Source organism: Pipra filicauda, unplaced genomic scaffold, assembly GCF_003945595.2.
Source record: "Pipra filicauda isolate LSUMZ 115617 unplaced genomic scaffold, ASM394559v2 scaffold95_size2449627_pilon, whole genome shotgun sequence".
NCBI classification, from domain to species: Eukaryota; Metazoa; Chordata; class Aves; order Passeriformes; family Pipridae; genus Pipra; species Pipra filicauda.
The window spans coordinates 1,234,968-1,251,380 of NW_024105153.1; the positions used below are offsets into that span (position 1 = coordinate 1,234,968).

At 54.2% G+C, this 16,413-nt stretch overlaps 1 protein-coding gene across 1 annotated transcript; it reads left to right on the forward strand.

Moving 5' to 3' along the window:
- Window positions 1–4,980: 4,980 nt before the first annotated feature.
- CSDC2 (cold shock domain containing C2) lies at window positions 4,981–14,170 on the forward strand. The gene is made up of 4 exons (XM_027722650.2): window positions 4,981–5,263; window positions 11,392–11,657; window positions 11,921–12,043; window positions 12,303–14,170. Exons 1-4 carry the CDS (start codon window positions 5,066–5,068, stop codon window positions 12,463–12,465), a joined length of 750 nt encoding a protein of 249 aa, XP_027578451.1. The 5' UTR covers window positions 4,981–5,065; the 3' UTR covers window positions 12,466–14,170.
- Window positions 14,171–16,413: the final 2,243 nt, after the last annotated feature.

Here is a 16,413-nt window from a genome sequence, read left to right on the forward strand (position 1 = left end):
GGGCGGGGCGGGGGCGGGGCCGGGTCCTGGCCCGGTATAACCGCAGCGGTGTCCGCGGCCGTGGCCGGTCACCCCCGTAAGGGACATGATTTTGGTCATTATAAACGTGGAAATGTCCTCAGCAACCGGGCGCCCTGTGCACGGTTGTTCTCTGTCCCCCCTGCCCCCCCCCGCCAAGCCTCGGGCAGAGGCTCCCGTGCCGCGGCTGAAGCAATCCACAACCGGGGTTATTGTGATTTAATTTATCATTTGCATAAGCTTCAGTCCCGACAGGGTCGCAGAGATCAAAGTCTGCGCCTCTCTGAAAGCCGATTCTTCAGCTGTTTGCCCACCTCTCCAACAAACCCGGGTGGGTTTATAGTGCCCTTTGCCAGCTGGAAGTTCTTCACAGCACCGACTGTCCAGTGCTTAGGTCAAGGTTATTGTCAGGGACAAACTGTCATCGCACAGCGCTGCAATAATTTCAGAGTATTAATTGCCAAAAAGAAACCAACCCCCATGGTAGTTTTTTCAGGCCTTGGTGCATTCTGCAGTGAGGGAAGCAGCGTGAGGGATGGCAGAAAACAAGGGGGTGTGCTAACATCTGAGATTTATTGGGGAAAATGAAAGGAGGTTGTTTGAAGTGTGTTTAAAAAAAGATCTGCCAGGAAAACCAAACATCCCTGGCTGACAGTCAAAACTGCACTCTCAGCATAATGTCTTTGATGCAAAGGCTAAGTGTGTCATCCCCCACACCCCCCAGCAGTGCGTGGTGGGACAGTAACGTAGCTTTTAGATAAGAAATCATTAAATGTTGAGCTGTCTTGCAACGGGAAGGGGGGGGGGGAATGAGGTTGAAAATATCATGGTTAGGCCTCATTAAAAAGATACCTGTCTTGGCCAAGGAGTTTTTGATCTCTTCACAATTACTCCCGTTTCACCAGGATCTTTGGGTTGTGGGGGTTTTCTTGTTTAAATAAACATGGCTGGTCTGCACATATTTGATGTGTTTGTATTAAATGGGGGGCCCAGAAACAAGATTTACCCTGTCACCTGAGAAAAGCAGCATTTTTCTTGGAGCAGCCTCAGCAATATGCTCTGCTGCCAGCACAGCAGACACCACTCTAACAGAACACCTCAACCCAAATCCCCAGTGTTTCTTGCTTTTCTTGTCCTACTTCAGGGAACCTTACAAAGGCTCCTTTCTCCTACACTACAGTCACTGCTGCGCTAATCTGGGCACAGCACAGTTCTGCTGGCACACGTGCCTCATCCCTTGCTGTTCTGTCCTGGCCTCATGCAGGTCTGGCAGTGCCAGGTTTGACCTTTAGCTGGACTGCAGGTTTCGCAGGTGTCTGTAGCTACTTTTTCAGAAGAGAGAATAGTTCCCGACCCTGTCCTTCTTCTGATGGCAGGGGAAGAAATAGCCTTGGTATCACACAAGGAGGCAGAACTTAGACACTGTTGATTTTGGCATAGTGATCACTCTGGATGCTTTTGTATATAAGAACTGTAAGGTTAAATAGGGGCATGGGTTCAGAGGAAGAGTCGACTGGAATACCTGAGAGAACATGAGAGATTAAGAGAAGTGGATTTGGACAGAGTTATATTATGCTTCCATTCTAGCCCGTCCTTGAGTTAACATTTTTCATGCTTCCAATAGCTATGCCCCATCAGGGGCTTTTGGGTGCCAAATACAAAGCAGATACATCTCCCTTCAGACTGATCTGCAGTCCCCAAAAACCAGCTGTGTGAGCAGCAGGCCTGCAGGGTCTCATTTCATATTGGTTTGGGTCTTACAGGTTATGTCTGCTGTCTTGTAAAGTGCAGGCACCAAGCAAGACCTGCAGAATCTCTCTTTCCTGTATCAGCTCTGTGATTGCCAGCAAGGGCTGAATGCTGCAGGCCACTCCTCAGTAAGGAGGACAGGATTCCTCTTCTCTATGCAACGATGTATTTTGGTGAAACTTGCAGGTACTTTGCTATTACTCTGGGGAAACTGAATTGAAATGGGTGGAAAGTTAGCTATGGCAGTGTTGGATGAGCTTCAGTGCCTCAAGTACTGGGCTACAGTCCCCACCAGCACTGAGCCTGGCTGTCAGTTTCTCAGCCTCCACCAGTAACATCCCAGGTTGTGGGAAATGATTTCCAGTCTCACCCTCTGCAGGTAACTCCCCTCAATCCCAAGTGGCATGTGCCTGGGCCGTTGTACACGTCACAGATGTTGCTCTGGTCCCACCTGGGTTTTCTCCCTGAAGAAATTCTGTATTTCACAAGTACTGTCTCCAGTGTAAAAACATAAACAAAAGCCAAACTATGCCCCACATGGGTGTTGTCTCAGCTATTGGTAGTGCTCAGAGTTACACTATCTTTAATGCTGTTGCTAAAGTGTCTTGCTGTTGGAGATGGTGTGAACCAGCCTCGTTTTGCTGAGTGTCTCTTTTTGTTCCAGGAGTACTGACATGGTGAATATCCACAAATCTGCAGTGCCTGTACACACCTTTTCACACATAACCATAAAGTCTCCAGAGTCTCTCTCAGCAGTATTGGGGCTTTTCCAATATTTGGGAGCATGGTTCTCCATTGCTGGTTGGGTTTTTTTTTGTTTGTGGTTTTTTTTTTTTTGGTTGGTTGGTGTTTTTGAAGCTTCAGCTGCTGGAATCCAGGGGTTGCACAAGAGCTTTTCTGTCCCTCAGAGAAAATTCCAGACATTTCTCATTCTCTTGATTGTACAGGAAAACTGGAAAATACTATTTGAAGCTACCTGAAGGATTGGAACCTGTGAGGAAAATGAAAGGAACCCCCAAATTACTTTGTTTAAGATCTTCTCTGTCCCTGCATCCCCATGGCTCTTGAGCAAAATTGGCTCAGGGATGCTAGGGGAGGTGAGTGGTAATTTGCATCTAGACAGTTCTGGCCCTCCTTTGATTGACTCCAAAGGAATTATGTATCTTCTCACGTACAAAGTCCTCCACACTCCTGCCTTTTCTTCCGTCTCTGCAGGCATCTCTGGCACCCCCACTCCCACTCTCTGTTTGATCAAAGCTTCCCCTCTTCTCCTTTTATCATTTTTGCCTGCTTTAGACTCTCTGCCTCCTCTGCTGCAGCGCATGCCCAGAGCCACCTTCCAGCCAAACATACTTTGAGTTCCCTGTGCCTTTTCCATCAAGAGCTTTTAAATGGGAGAGCCAGGCTCTGACGCTCATCTCCTCTGTTCAGTTCACACTGTTTAATACATGCAACTGGGCACACAGGTAAACCTGGCATACCACAAAGCAAATGGGAAAGTACAGGTATTTCTGATATTCAATGTACAAATGTTAAATGAATGCCTGGGGAAGAAGAGGGCATGCCCATACCACACATCCCCAGCACTGGCCTCCAGCTGTTTCCAGCTCAGGACCCTCCTGGTCTGGATGTGTAGAGCTGTCCCACAAGAGAGGAGAGGCCATCTCATGAGAAACTCAGAGTAGAGTCTGAGAGCTGGCTGGGGTCTCCTCCCCTTCTTTTGCAAGATTTTGAAGGATGAGCCTTGTGGTGTCTGTAGGGTAGGAATAGGGCTCCTGTTTTGTCATGGAAAACTACTTGAAAAGCCACAAGCAGAGCATGATGGGCAATGCCAGAACCCACCTGCACTTGGGATTTCAGTGCTTCTTATTGGCCTTGCCATGGCCCGGTCTCTTCTGTCTATGGAGCCTTTTTCTGCGCTATAGTTCATTGACCGGAGAAAGACAAGTGCTTTGTGATCCAAACCCTCTGCCAAAGCCCCTGGGGCAGCCATGGATCAACACCCAGTACCTGGATGGATAGATGGATGGATGGTGGATGGATGGATACAGCCTGACTCCTGACTGTGTGTTATGTCTTGTGGCTTCCCACACAACTTGTACACCACCCTGCAGCCCCCAGGGTTGGAACAGATCCACTTGGCACCATGGTGTCCAGCTACTTAAAATGTATCAAGGAATGAGTTAAAGAAAACAAAAGCAACACACAACCACCCCATGTCACAAGATGGCTGTAACAGCTCCCAGCAGCACTGACACTGCACCATGGTTGTTTGAGGTTGTTGTATATTTTTTTCCCAGGATCACAGGGACCTGCGTGATAAGGTGCTGGTGTGATCCACCCTTCTACTCCAAAATGAGGCTGCTATCACCTAAATTCCCCACAAAGTATGCCTACCCAGCCTATTCTTACAAACCTCCAGTGATGGAGACTGGTGCTTCCCCAGGCAATCTACTTGAGTAATTAACTGTCTGTTCTGTTAGAAAGCGTTTCATAATGTCTAACATCAATCTTGCTCCTTGCAATTTAAACCCCATTACTCCTCGCCCTATTTCCCAGTGGAATCAGCAAACGATTGATTCCTGTCCTCGTGTCATCACCCTGTGCCCCTATGAGAGAAAGTCTTGGGCCAGTTTATGACATTGCCTCTGCCCACAGAGATGGCTCTCCTGAGCACGGTCACATCAGCACAGGGGAAAACAGAAAACAAGGATCTTTTGGGGCTGGGGATTGGCACAGAGCACTGATAGAAATGAGACCCCTAAGAAGCACCTGGACTTGCAACAGCTGGCTATGAGCCCAAAGCGGGGGAGCGAGGCAGTAGGATGGATTTGCAGCATGTGCCCCCTGTGCTCTCCTGCTGCACCAGGGGTGTCTGTGGCATGGGGGCTTGGGGGCTGCAGGGGGCAGAGAGGCTGGGGCAGGCGGGGAGAGCAGTTGCAGCTGCACCAGTGAGACCTGAGGTGACAGGGGAGAGGTTTGACCCATTGCGAGGGACCCCTCCCCATCCAGACTTGGCCTCCTGTCCCCATCTCTGCCTCGGGTGCCTTCCCACACCCCACACACCCCATCCTCTGTCCCTGCAGCCTGTGGGGCTGCCCCATTGCGTCTGGCCGTGCCACCGATATGCGTCACCTTGCGCAACCGGAGCGACGCGGCCCCCCGGGACCGACCTTCGTCACCTCCGGCCCCCCATACAGACCTTCTCCTTTAAGCCTAGCTCAGAAATGACCATGCTGATCCCTCCCACCTGCCCGCTCCCCCTGGCCCGGCCCTGACGTCAGGGGAAGGCGTGCGGATGCGTGTGTGTTCGAAGCGCACATCATACACACATCAGATACCGCAGATCCATCAGCAGGCAGCCGGAGGAAGCCCCCCGGAGCCGGGCTGCAGGCGACACCGCTGCTCCTCGCAAGGTAGCGGGGCAGTGTCCGGCCCCGCCGAGCACCGATGCTCTGCAGAGCGCAGCTCCAAGGAGCCCGTCGCTGCTAAGGAGGTGAGTAAGGGGAGGCACAATGGCCATCTAGCGTGCCCGGGCTATTGTAGCTGGAGGTTAAACTTCACGCACCACCTTCTTCTTTCAAACCTGCTTTTTCCTTTTGACGATGGAGAGGTGCGAGGGTGAAGCGTGACTTCCCTGCGGTTTGGTTATTCCCTACCAGCCTCAGGAACAATAACTCCCCTGGGGGTGGCGGCGGCAATGTTGCACGTCTGCTTTGGCTGGGGGGCAAATAATCCAGGGCTTTGCCACGGAGGTCTGAGCTCAGCTGGGACCCAGCTCTCTGATTGCCGGGTGAGGGGAAGGCAATTTGTGAAAAATCCGTCTTATTAAAGCAGACTAATAATGATGTGGCTTGAATTGGTGTTTCTTTGGGACTGGCTGCGCTATTCCTGCTGATGGCAAGTTAGATCCACAAAGGAGGAAGGAAGGACACAGAGGAAGATGTTTGTACCACGTCTTTGAACACTCTGCTAATTAAAAAATAAAAACCTACGCAAGAAAACAAACAGATCCCACAAACTCGGTATTTGTGATGATTTTTGCATATATGCTTAAAAGGTAAATCAAGCCTCCATGATGGTTTCTCTCCTTGCTTCTCCTCTGCATCTCTCAGCCTGCTTGCTCTCCCCCATGGCCTCCCTGAGAACTGGGCAGCCCAGCACTGACTAGGGGAGCTTTTTATAATCAATCCATAAAGGTGACATTCATATTTTAGCGCTAAGCAGGCTGTATCGTAGGCGAGACTATCTCAGCAAAGATCTCTGAAGTTGGGAGTGTGATTGGCTTAGCTGGGGAGGGGACGCTGTCAGTGTGCATTCCCCAAAAACCGCCTAGTTTTATTTTTCCTATAGTAATTTGTCTCAGCAAAGGGGTTTGTAACACTCAGGGTAGATGAGAAAATGCTTTGCTTGGTATTTAACTCTTAACAGCATGATCTGGTAACCAAAAAACGGGAGCAGGGGGGAGCTGAGAGGATTTCATTAGCATCGGACAGAGACAGCATTTATAAAAACCTGCCAGACGCCGAGGCTGTGAGCCTTCTCCAAGGAAGGGAGGATGGAGAACCATAGCCCAGCGAGTGCTGTGATGGCCCTCTTCATGGTAGCCGCTGCCTGGAGCCATCCTTGTTCCCCAGCTTGTTCCTGACCTTCATGGCAGCCCCCCTGGGATCTCTGCTGGCCACCATGTTTTTGTTGGGTCCCTCGGCAGGTGAATATGCCAAGCAGCTGAAAAATGGGATTTTTGTTTTTGCATCGAGCCCTGGGGACACACTCGTGCGTCTGGAGGGGTGTAGCTCTTCTCTGTTTCAGCCTGTGTCTAGACTAGCTGGGTCTGGGGGGGCATCAGCCTCCCCGAGGATGGCAGCGGGCCAGAGCATTGCTTTCCCTGCTTTGTGGGGTGAGAAGATGGCTACTGGCAGCTGGCTGTGGAGATGGGGTGTCTTTTTGACATGCAGAGACCTTTTTTTCCTATTGGGGTGGATTGAGAGGGGTGGTAAACCTGACTCCTAAACCGAGACCACTGGTAGTTGCAAGGGGTGGAGAAAACACGATGGCGAGTGGCATGGAAGAGCCCGGGCAGAAGATTGCTGGAAAAGGCAGCTGAGGGAAAATATTCAGCTCCTTGGCTGGGGTGGGGGGAGCAGTGGCACTCGGGAGTGTTGTGGCAGACAGCATCTGAGCTGGGGATTTACAAAGAGAAGCAGCGGCGTGAAAGGGAACAGCCCATAAAGGCGACGACAGGCCAGCTGAAGGGTCACGTCCACAGCCGGAGCGTGACGGCCGCCAGCAGAGCGGCCACCCATCCTCCCATCCATCCTGGGCATCCCGGGGATTCCAGCGAATGGGAAGGAGCACAAAGAAGCCGCACGGGAGGGCCGACTCACCGAGGGCGATTAAGCTAATTAAATACGTATTCCCCTGCCTGGGTGAGGGACGTGTGAGGGGTTTTTCTTCGCTGCTGCTAATGAACGGGGAGTAGCGGACGGAGGCTGGTGCCTCTTCAAAAGGCTCTTTCCCCCCTTCTAGGAGACCTTGAAAGGCTGTTTAGTTAAACAAGGTCACAGCCAGCACCCAAGTCAATGTGTTTGGCTTTAAAGAAGGGGAGAGAGACAGTGATTTTATTTGATAAACCGCAGACCTTTCAGTCACTGCTGATGAATGGGGTACTTGGATCTTGAGATAAAAGCTGATGTGTCTACTGCCTGTCTGCCTTAATTGGCCTGGGTTCCCTGCCTTAGCCTACGAGCGCTCCCGACTGTCAGCTCTGCCAGCTCAGGAGCCTGCCCTCCGAAAAATATAAAAGCAAAGCTGGCTGCTGCTACCAAAGGAGACCCTGTCACCAGAGGGCTATGGAGTTTGGCTCTGAGATGGTTTCTTTGGGGAGGGGGGAAGGCAGACAGGGCGGTAGGTGTTTCTTATGAAGAGCGTCCTTCCAGGGAACCCTGGGCTCGGTGCTGCTCACACACCTCTTTGACTTGAAGGATGGTCACCCTGGGAGACCCTCGGAGCAAAGCCACCAAGGGAGACAGGGAGGAGCAAGGTGGAGGTCCAGCAGTGATGGTGGAGAGGGGTTATGCTGGAAAGGCTTCTCATGCCCCACGGCAGAGCTGGGCTGCTGCAGCCTCTCCTCTTCTTCAAAGTGACCCGGATTTCATCCCTGCACTGTATATATGCGTGGAGTGGGCACAGTGTCGTGGGTGGTGTTAGCCAGGCCAGGAGATTCCTGGGGTGGAGAGAGATGCTCTCATCCCAACAGGGGTTCTCATGACCACGGGAGATGGAGGAGAGGGTGAAAATGCCTCCTGTGCCCAGGTGCTTCCTCCTTGTCACCTGCTGGGGCTGCGATGTGGAGAAAGGGTTGGGGAGATGATGGTGGGATGGAGCACAGAAAGGAAAGGAGAGAACAGGAAGGTTTTCCCTGACCTCTGGCTGGGCTGGGAGGGGAGGAGGATATGCTTGTGTCCCCTGTCTTCTCTCAGCCCACTTTTGCCCTGAGTTTAATTTCTTCAGTCCCTTTGTTTGCTGTGGGGATTTCAGTGAGGTAGGAGGTAGGATACTGCTCTGGAGTCTCACGTGGTGCCAAGTTCCCGTTCAACCTCAGCTTCACCAGCACCAGCAAAACCAGGCATTCAGCCACTGGGCACCAAGGCTGACCCACAGAATTGGGATGCTTGTTCCAGATGCTAAAGAGGGGCAGAGTGTGCGTGCTGGTTGCAGGAGACAGCTTTGGCATGGCTGCAGGACAGGGGGCCCTGCTCCAGCCCCTGCTCCAGCCCCTGCTCCAAGCAGAAGTTAGAGCAGGCAGCTCAGGGGCGTGTCCGGGGGATGCATACCCCTAAGGATGGGGATCCCACAGCCTTGCTGTGCCCTATCCCTGTGCTTATCCCAGTAAGATGCCATCCCACATCAGGGTTCCCTCCCACATCCCCATGGGCCAGCCAGAGCCCCCCCCAGAGTGCCTGTGAGCGATCGTGTCCAGCTTGTTCTCCCACATGGAGCAAGCTCAGCTCCTGGGGGCAAACAGCAGCCCAGGAGGGCACCCTCTGCTTCTGTCCTTGGCCCTCGGGATCAGATTGCCTGCCTCCTCAGTGATGCCCAGCATGCTACTGTTCTTGACCACTCCTCGTCCTCCAAACCAGGGAGCCTTCCAGGGCACCTGAGCCTGGGCTGCTCCCACAGGTGAACCTGGAGCAAACCCACTCTTGGTTGCCACTTCACCAGCCCACAGCATTTTTTTCCTGCAAGGCTCCCACTCCTGCACACCCCTTCCCCTTTGCCTCTTACTTTTCTTTAGCCTCTGGGAAACTTCCATTTTTCCAGCCCCTTATGGATGCCAACCAGCTCCCTCAGCATACTAATAGTTTGCTCCAAGCATCGTTATTCAGGTTAAATACCCTCCATTGTCCCTAATCTGGTGAGGGAATGGAAAGGCCTTGTCAGTGAAAGCGCACACAGAGGAGGTACGTCATGGTGAGGCCATTTTCATAGTGGCGGCTTCATGATGTGGGCCCTCAGAGAACTGAGGGCCACTCCCCCCAAACCATCCCACTCCTACAGCCCTGCTTCCCCCAAATAATCCCACTCCTACAGCCCTGACACCTGCTGGGAAGGCGATGGATCCTGCATTTTGCTGGCCTAAAGTGGCCAGACTGCTTGCTAGCACAGGCAGGGAGGTTGGATGGGGGCACAGACGGGAGCCATGAAGCTGCTTGATGTCTGGCCTGGCTTTGGGGTGTCTCATTTGGGTGTTCCCTGAGCCTCTCCAAGCTCCACAGATGTGGGGGAAGGAGAGCTGAGCCTGAGCCTGGGAACGGGAGAAGGGGTTGCTGAGCCAGGGTGTAGGGGAAAGAGATGCTGAACCTGGGCATGGGGGCAGGAGATGCTGAGCCTGTTGGGCCAGGAGCCAAGGAGCTCCTCTATGGGGTGGGATGTGGAGCAGAAGACAAGCATGCATGCTCCAGTTGCTTCGTGGCAGAGGGGAACCACTGAAGCACAGGAAGGGGTTGGTGTGGGGGTAGGTGGGGAGCCAGCGAGGGGAGAGACATTTTGGAGGGGTTTGTGGCTGTGACTGGAAGTCATCTTGGAGGGCAGAGGAACATGGTGGCTTCTGTCTTGGAGTAGGACTCCAGTGTGGGCTGTGCCACCTGGATCTGAAGGTGAAGCTCTGCAAGGCTGAGAGGGGGCAGCTGAGTCCCAGATGGGCAGCATCCCATGGCAGCATCCAAGCTGGACTGGTAGCAGTGGGGATCCAGTGGCAGGCAGACCCCCTGGCAGGGGAAGCAAGCAGAGGTGGGTGAGGGGAGCAGAAATTGCCTAGTCCCTTCTTGAAACTTCAGCTGCTCTAGAAATCTTTTTCTATGTCCTTGGTGCCTGCTAATTTCAGAGTGGAGGTGACCCCCTTTTGCACATCCCCCCTGGGCCTTCGTGTCTCAAGGGGCCACAGTGAGTCAGAAAACAAATTAAATATTCTCTGGGTTTCCTGGTGTGTGCAGGTGTCATCCCAAAAGATGCTGCACGCCCCAGTGGGGTGGGAAAGGGCTGAAGTGGGTGGTGGAGAAGGGGATGGTAAGTCTATAGGATGTCAGGCTCCGCAGCTCTGAGTGATGGGAAAACCCCCAAGGCTGAGGAGTGATGGAGATGGATGAGCCCCCTCACCTAGCACACCCAAAGAGAGGTGCCCCCAAGCAGCCATTGGTGTGGGGCACCCCAGGACAGAGGCACCAGTGTCAGATGCAGCGACTGATTGGAAATCATCAGAGCAAAGGCTTTCTGAGCAAGTGGCTGCAGTGCTGATCATGCATCTCACTGGGAGGCTTAGAAGTGCACAACCCCTCCAATTTCATGCTGGGGTGCTTCAGCAAGGACAACAGTGCCCACAATTGCTCTGACAGGACACCTTTGTGGGGTTTCTTCCCCTTAGGGCTTTAACTCCTTGCAAACTGCATGATGCCAGCCAAAAACTGGAGCCTAATGATGGCAGCAACAGGAGGTTGTGCTTGTGTTGTGGCTCACTGAGGTGCTGAAGGGGTGTGAGGGCTGCTGGCAGCCCCATCACAGCCTACTGGTGTCCCTTCCTGTACAAATGTGCCGCTGGCTGGGGCTGGAGTTTGGTCCTAAATCCTATAGGGCTGAGGCAACCTCCTCTGCTGGGGAGACCTCAGACCCCTGGCCTTGACCTACCTATTGTCTCAGCTTTTCTCCTTCACTCTTTTATTAGAAATCTCAGGCTGGGACAAGTTCTCAGAGTCTGAGACTGGAGACCCAGGCATGCTGGCACTGCATGGGCATCCTTCCCAAAATGGTCCCTGCTGGTGGCAGCTCATGTTCCACTGCTTCTTTTCCCAGGCTGTGCTTTTTAGTGACTTCATCTCAAATATATGGGATTATCCTGGTAAATGAGCCACAAACCAGGCTCTTCCCTTGGGATTGATTTGCTGGAACATCTCAGACTTCCAGGGGCAATTCCTAGTGTTGGGGGTTGGTGTCCAATACAGAAGTCTGGCAGCATGCTGCCTGCTCCCACAGATGGCTGGGAGCAGAGGGGCAATTCCTGACAGCAAATTGTCCCTGCCAAAAGCCCCAGAGAAGGGCCTGTAACCTCCACCTCCTTTTGCTCCCCAGGTCACCAGCAGTAGACCCGCACGCCCGGGTGTCCTTTCTCCTGCCGCCCGCCCACCTGCCCCCAAAACGGAGGAGCCCGCTGGTCCCACCATGTCTTCGGACCCCAGCGCCCCGCCAGCGGTGCCACCGCTGCACTCCCCCAAGTCACCAGTGTGGCCCACCTTCCCCTTCCAGCGGGAGGGCAGCCGCATCTGGGAGCGAGGCAACCTCCTGCTGCGGGACCTGCCCAGCCCCCTCCCCACCAAGAGGACCAGGACCTACTCGGCGTAAGTACCTGGCTTGCGGGTTTGGGACCGTCCAGTCGAGCTAAGCAGGGGCTGTGGTCACCTGCAGTACCTGCAGAGCCCTTTACACCGGTGCACTTTGCCAACGCAGCGCCCGGCATTGCTGCACACACCTGCCAAGGGTGCTGCGGGTGGGTGCCGTGTGCTCTCCCAGGGGGCATCATGTGTTCATAGCAAACCTCTCCCTGTGCTGCCCCCCGGGTGAGTGCCACCAGTGAAAAATCTCCTTCCCTTTCCTCCCGCAGGACGGCGCGTGCCTCTGCCGGTCCCGTCTTCAAAGGCGTCTGCAAGCAGTTCTCTCGCTCCCAGGGACACGGATTTATCACCCCTGAGAATGGCACAGAGGACATTTTCGTGCATGTGTCTGAGTAAGTCCCGGGGTTGTGTGGTGCCAGAACACCCCGGGGGAGCCATGCCAGCATGGGGCTGGAGACTTGTGGGCTGGGGCATGGATGTCTCCACTGGGTGGGAATGGGGCTCTTCCTGTCCTCTACCCCTCATCACCTGTGGGTTTTCTTTCCCAAGGCACAGCTGGTGGGTCGGGTGCCTTCCTTGGTTCTGGGTGGTCTGGGGCAGGGGTCTGTCTCTTGGCCACAGCCCCACCATCTCTCCTTTCCTCTCCCACAGCATCGAGGGGGAGTACGTCCCGGTGGAGGGGGATGAGGTGACGTACAAGGTCTGCCCTATCCCTCCCAAGAACCAGAAGTTCCAGGCGGTGGAGGTGGTCCTCACTAACCTGGCGCCGCACACGAAGCACGAGACATGGTCTGGCCAGATCATCGGCTCCTAGGCGCCTGGAGGGCCGCCAGCCACTCAGCCCCATGGAGCAAGCCTGCCCGGCCGCTCACAGGGGGCGTGGGGGGAGCCGAGGCGGTGATGGGGCCGGGGCTGCCCCCAAACTTGCAGGCATTTGCGTTCAGTGTCTTTTATAAGGTTACGGTTTCCTTTCTCTGTGTGTGTTTGTAAGTGTCTGTCGAGGGGGACAGGGGAAGCAGAGCCCTCCCTGGCCACCCCCAGCTCTGGGGGCAGCACCGAGCCCCATGTTCCCTATTCCTTGCCCCCTGAGGCCATGGGGAACAGAGTCCTCCAGCTGCCTTGGGCTGAAGCAGGTGCTGAGAGCAGGAGGGGGCACGGGGAGGCTCATCCTCCTGAATCCCACTCTGGCAAGATGGGCATCCCACTTGGTCTACACTGGGACATGCCCTGGGGCAGGGGCAAAACAGGGCAGTGTGGGATGACAGATCACTGTGCAGGATCTGGGTGTCTGAGACCCATCCCCATCGCTGGCAGCTCACAGCACCCACCTGAGCCACATCCCTCCATCATAAGATCTCAGGTCACCGGTACCACGAGGAGGTGAGTGACTTATAGGAAGCAAAGATTTAGTTTTACAAGACTAACAGCTGCTGGCAGGGCTCTGGGGGCACTTGTTGCTGTGCCTGGGGGGCTGCACTTGGGCATGGGGCAGGGGGGCACTTGGCACCTCTGTGCTCCCCACCACTGCTGGGCCAGTAGTGCGCTTTTCTTGGCTCGGTGCTGACATGGTTTTGGGGAGATGGCCACTTTCTCCTCCTCCCCTTGCCTCCCCAGCCCCCTGGGGACCCCTCTTCCCATGCGTGCGCGCGTGCGCGTGTGTGTGTGTGTGTGTGCATGTCTGTAGCTTGCTGGGGTGGTGAGGGGCTGAGGGGTCTGAGTAGCCTCAGCTGTGGGGCAAGCACAGCCACCTCCTCCCCAGCCCCTCAGTGTAGGCAGGGTCTCGTATACAAAGCACAAACTTAGTTTTTGGTCTTCTCCGCCATACCCTGGCCAGGTGGGCTCGCACAGCTCCAGGGAGGGACAAGGATAATGTGCACTGGGCTGGTCCTGAGCTGATTCCAGGGGAACAGCACCTGTGCTGATGCTCTGGGAATTATCAGCATCTTAAAGGATTTATTTCAAAGCAGGGTTGGGAACAGTGGGGTGCCAGCAGCCCCCCTGAGCAGGGCAGGAGGTGATAGCCAACTCCTGGGGCACGTGCTCAGCGGGAGGTGCCAGCACTGCTGGTCCTCAGCATGGACAGAGGGGGGTGTTTGCCACCTTTCTTGCCACCGCTGTTGTTGAGAGGAATAAGCGGGGACAGGAGTGGGGCAGGGCTGGTGCCGTGCAGGACAGCTGGGCCTTGTGGATTTGGGAGGACCACCACATGCTGCCCTAGACCAGGCTACTGTGGGAACTGCCCTGGGACCCTCTGACCCATCTCACTGCCAACTCAAAGCCTGGCTCTTCCAGGGGCTGTGGCAACCCTGGCTCAGGCTCCAGGCATACCCAGGACATGCAGTCAGCTTGGCCAAGGCAAACTGATTTTTTCTTTCTCTTTTTTTTTTTTTTTTGAAATAAACTAAAACCCTAGACTCGTTGTTGTTGGTTTTACAACTCCAGTGTGGTTCCCGCTTGTCTGACCATGTGTCAACCTTTGTAACATTGGCAATAAACCATTAAAAGTGAGTTTCCCATGAGCCCTGCCCATCCTGGCTTTTTGTCCTCTGTGTGAGTGTCACAGCGGGGATGCTGGTGATTCTCTCAGGTAAAGGACCTGGAGCACCCAGGGATTAATCCAGACATCAGAACAGATTCATCCACCTCCACACAGTATGTCCTGGGTGGCTGGGAGTGCTCCAGCCTTTGCTCACGGGGAGCACACTGTGAGCCTGGGACGGGAGGCTGCTGCTCACCATGAGGGGCGGCCAGGACCGAGGCTGGTCCCTCGCTCCTGTGGGCATTTTGAAGTGTGGCTGCCTGCCGTCTGGCTGCCTTTCACCCCCACAGCCCAGCACAAAGCACATGCTGCCTCCAACTGCTGTGTGTTGTGGCTTTAATAGGATTGATTTTAATTTTTTTAATATATGTATCTATGTATTTAAATATATTTAACAGTTGGTATCAGCCAGACAGGAGCTGCCCATCTTGCATGGATATGGAGCCACATAGCAAGACAGTCCCGGGCATGGGGCCTGCCACACCTGATCACTGTCATGCACAGGGAGAAACCCCCACTTACTCTGTGGGCACCCACCGTGACAGGAGCATCAAAGGGGTCCCAAGGACAGGCGTGAACTGTCCCCTAGGCATGGGGTTCCCATCCCTGTATCATCCCTGCCTGCAAAAGCACAGCACAGGCAGCCAGGGTTCTCAGTGGCCCTGCTTGAGCAGGGGCGTGGGACCAGGAATCTCCAGAGGTCCCTTCGATCTCAACCATTCTGTGGCTCTGAGACCCTGGGGCTGCCCCATCTACTTCTGATGCCACCATCCTCCTCATCCCTCTTGGCCTCTTCGGTCTCCAGGTGGGAGATGCCCTCAACTAGCCCAAGCTTGGTATAAGAGAGAGGAATGGGGAAGATTCCTGAACTTGATCCCACACATGCACAAGTGAGCTCCTGAGCTGAGAAAGCGATGGCTGGTGCCTCAAAGGTCATGTCTGTCTCTGCTCTGCTCAACCTGCAACTCCCCCCACCCTGAGCAAGGGACATACTCCCACCTGGAGCAGCCTTGGACAGAGCCTGCCTTTCCCTTCATTTCAGCCCCCATGGCCACCACAGTGCCCCACACTGTCAGGGCTAGGCCCTGCTCTTCACTAACAACTAAACTCACTAGAGGTCCAGCTGGCTTTGAATAGACTTACAGGAAAAATAAACTCCCCAAGACTCACACATAACTGATCCACAGTGAAACACAGAAGGAGGAACCACAAAACACAACTCCTCCATGAAGGTTGCAGTGGAGGGCCAAAACCTGTGACCTGTGAAATGGGTACCCTGCATTCAGGCTTCTCCAACAGGTCCTCTTCTCCCACACAGAAATCTTCTCTGGGTAGAAAGAGGAATTTGTGCATTTGTTGGGGATTTCCAGATGCCAGGCAGACAGCTGCACTCATGCAAATGTGATGCATCAGAGATCTGATGTGTTGTAGTTAAGATGTGCAATGAAGTGGAGGAGACAGTACCCCACCAGCACTGGTCATACAGTATCCTTGCTCCTGTGGCCAGGCAGCCACTTGGGACTCTGTCCATGGCAATGGGGGAGCCCTGCCCTGTATCTAAAAGCACCAGCGTATCTCACCTGAGGAAGATGGTGGTGCCTTGCTTAGGTGGCAGTAGGCAGCTGTGAAACTTCTCTCTGCAGTCCAGCTGCTAGTGGGAGATGAAGAGCAATGGCAAGGAGAGCAGGAAGAGGAGAAAAAGGGGAGAAAAAACAGGACTAAGAGACAGGGCGGTGCCATACCAGCAGGGATGGGGTGAGAAAGGCTCCTGAGGAGCAATGGTGGGGAGTTTGCATGAACCTCCAGCACTCTCCAGGTCCACAAATGCGTGCCCTGAAGAGCTACAAGCAGGACATCTCCCTGGAGGGGATGGATCCTTCAGCTCCTTTTGAGCACTAAATTGTGACTAGCGTTACCAGTGTGGCCACACATCCCAACATAACTGCTGGGAATAAAAGGAGGGAGAAGGTCAAGGGAGAGATGTGGGTTTGCAATCCACGAAGATCCAGGGAGAGGAACAGGACAGGCAATGGCTGCACTAGACATCCTGTCTCCCTAAAGATGACCATGTAAACCAAGTGTGTGGGATGAGACAGGGTGGAAAAGCAAGCCTGGAGGGCACTGCTTGGGGGGTACTTCCATTGGCACTATGAACCATGTCTGGCCTGTGTTGGCCCTCTCTGAAAATATCTCTGGCAGCAGGATGGAAAGCTGAGCACTGGG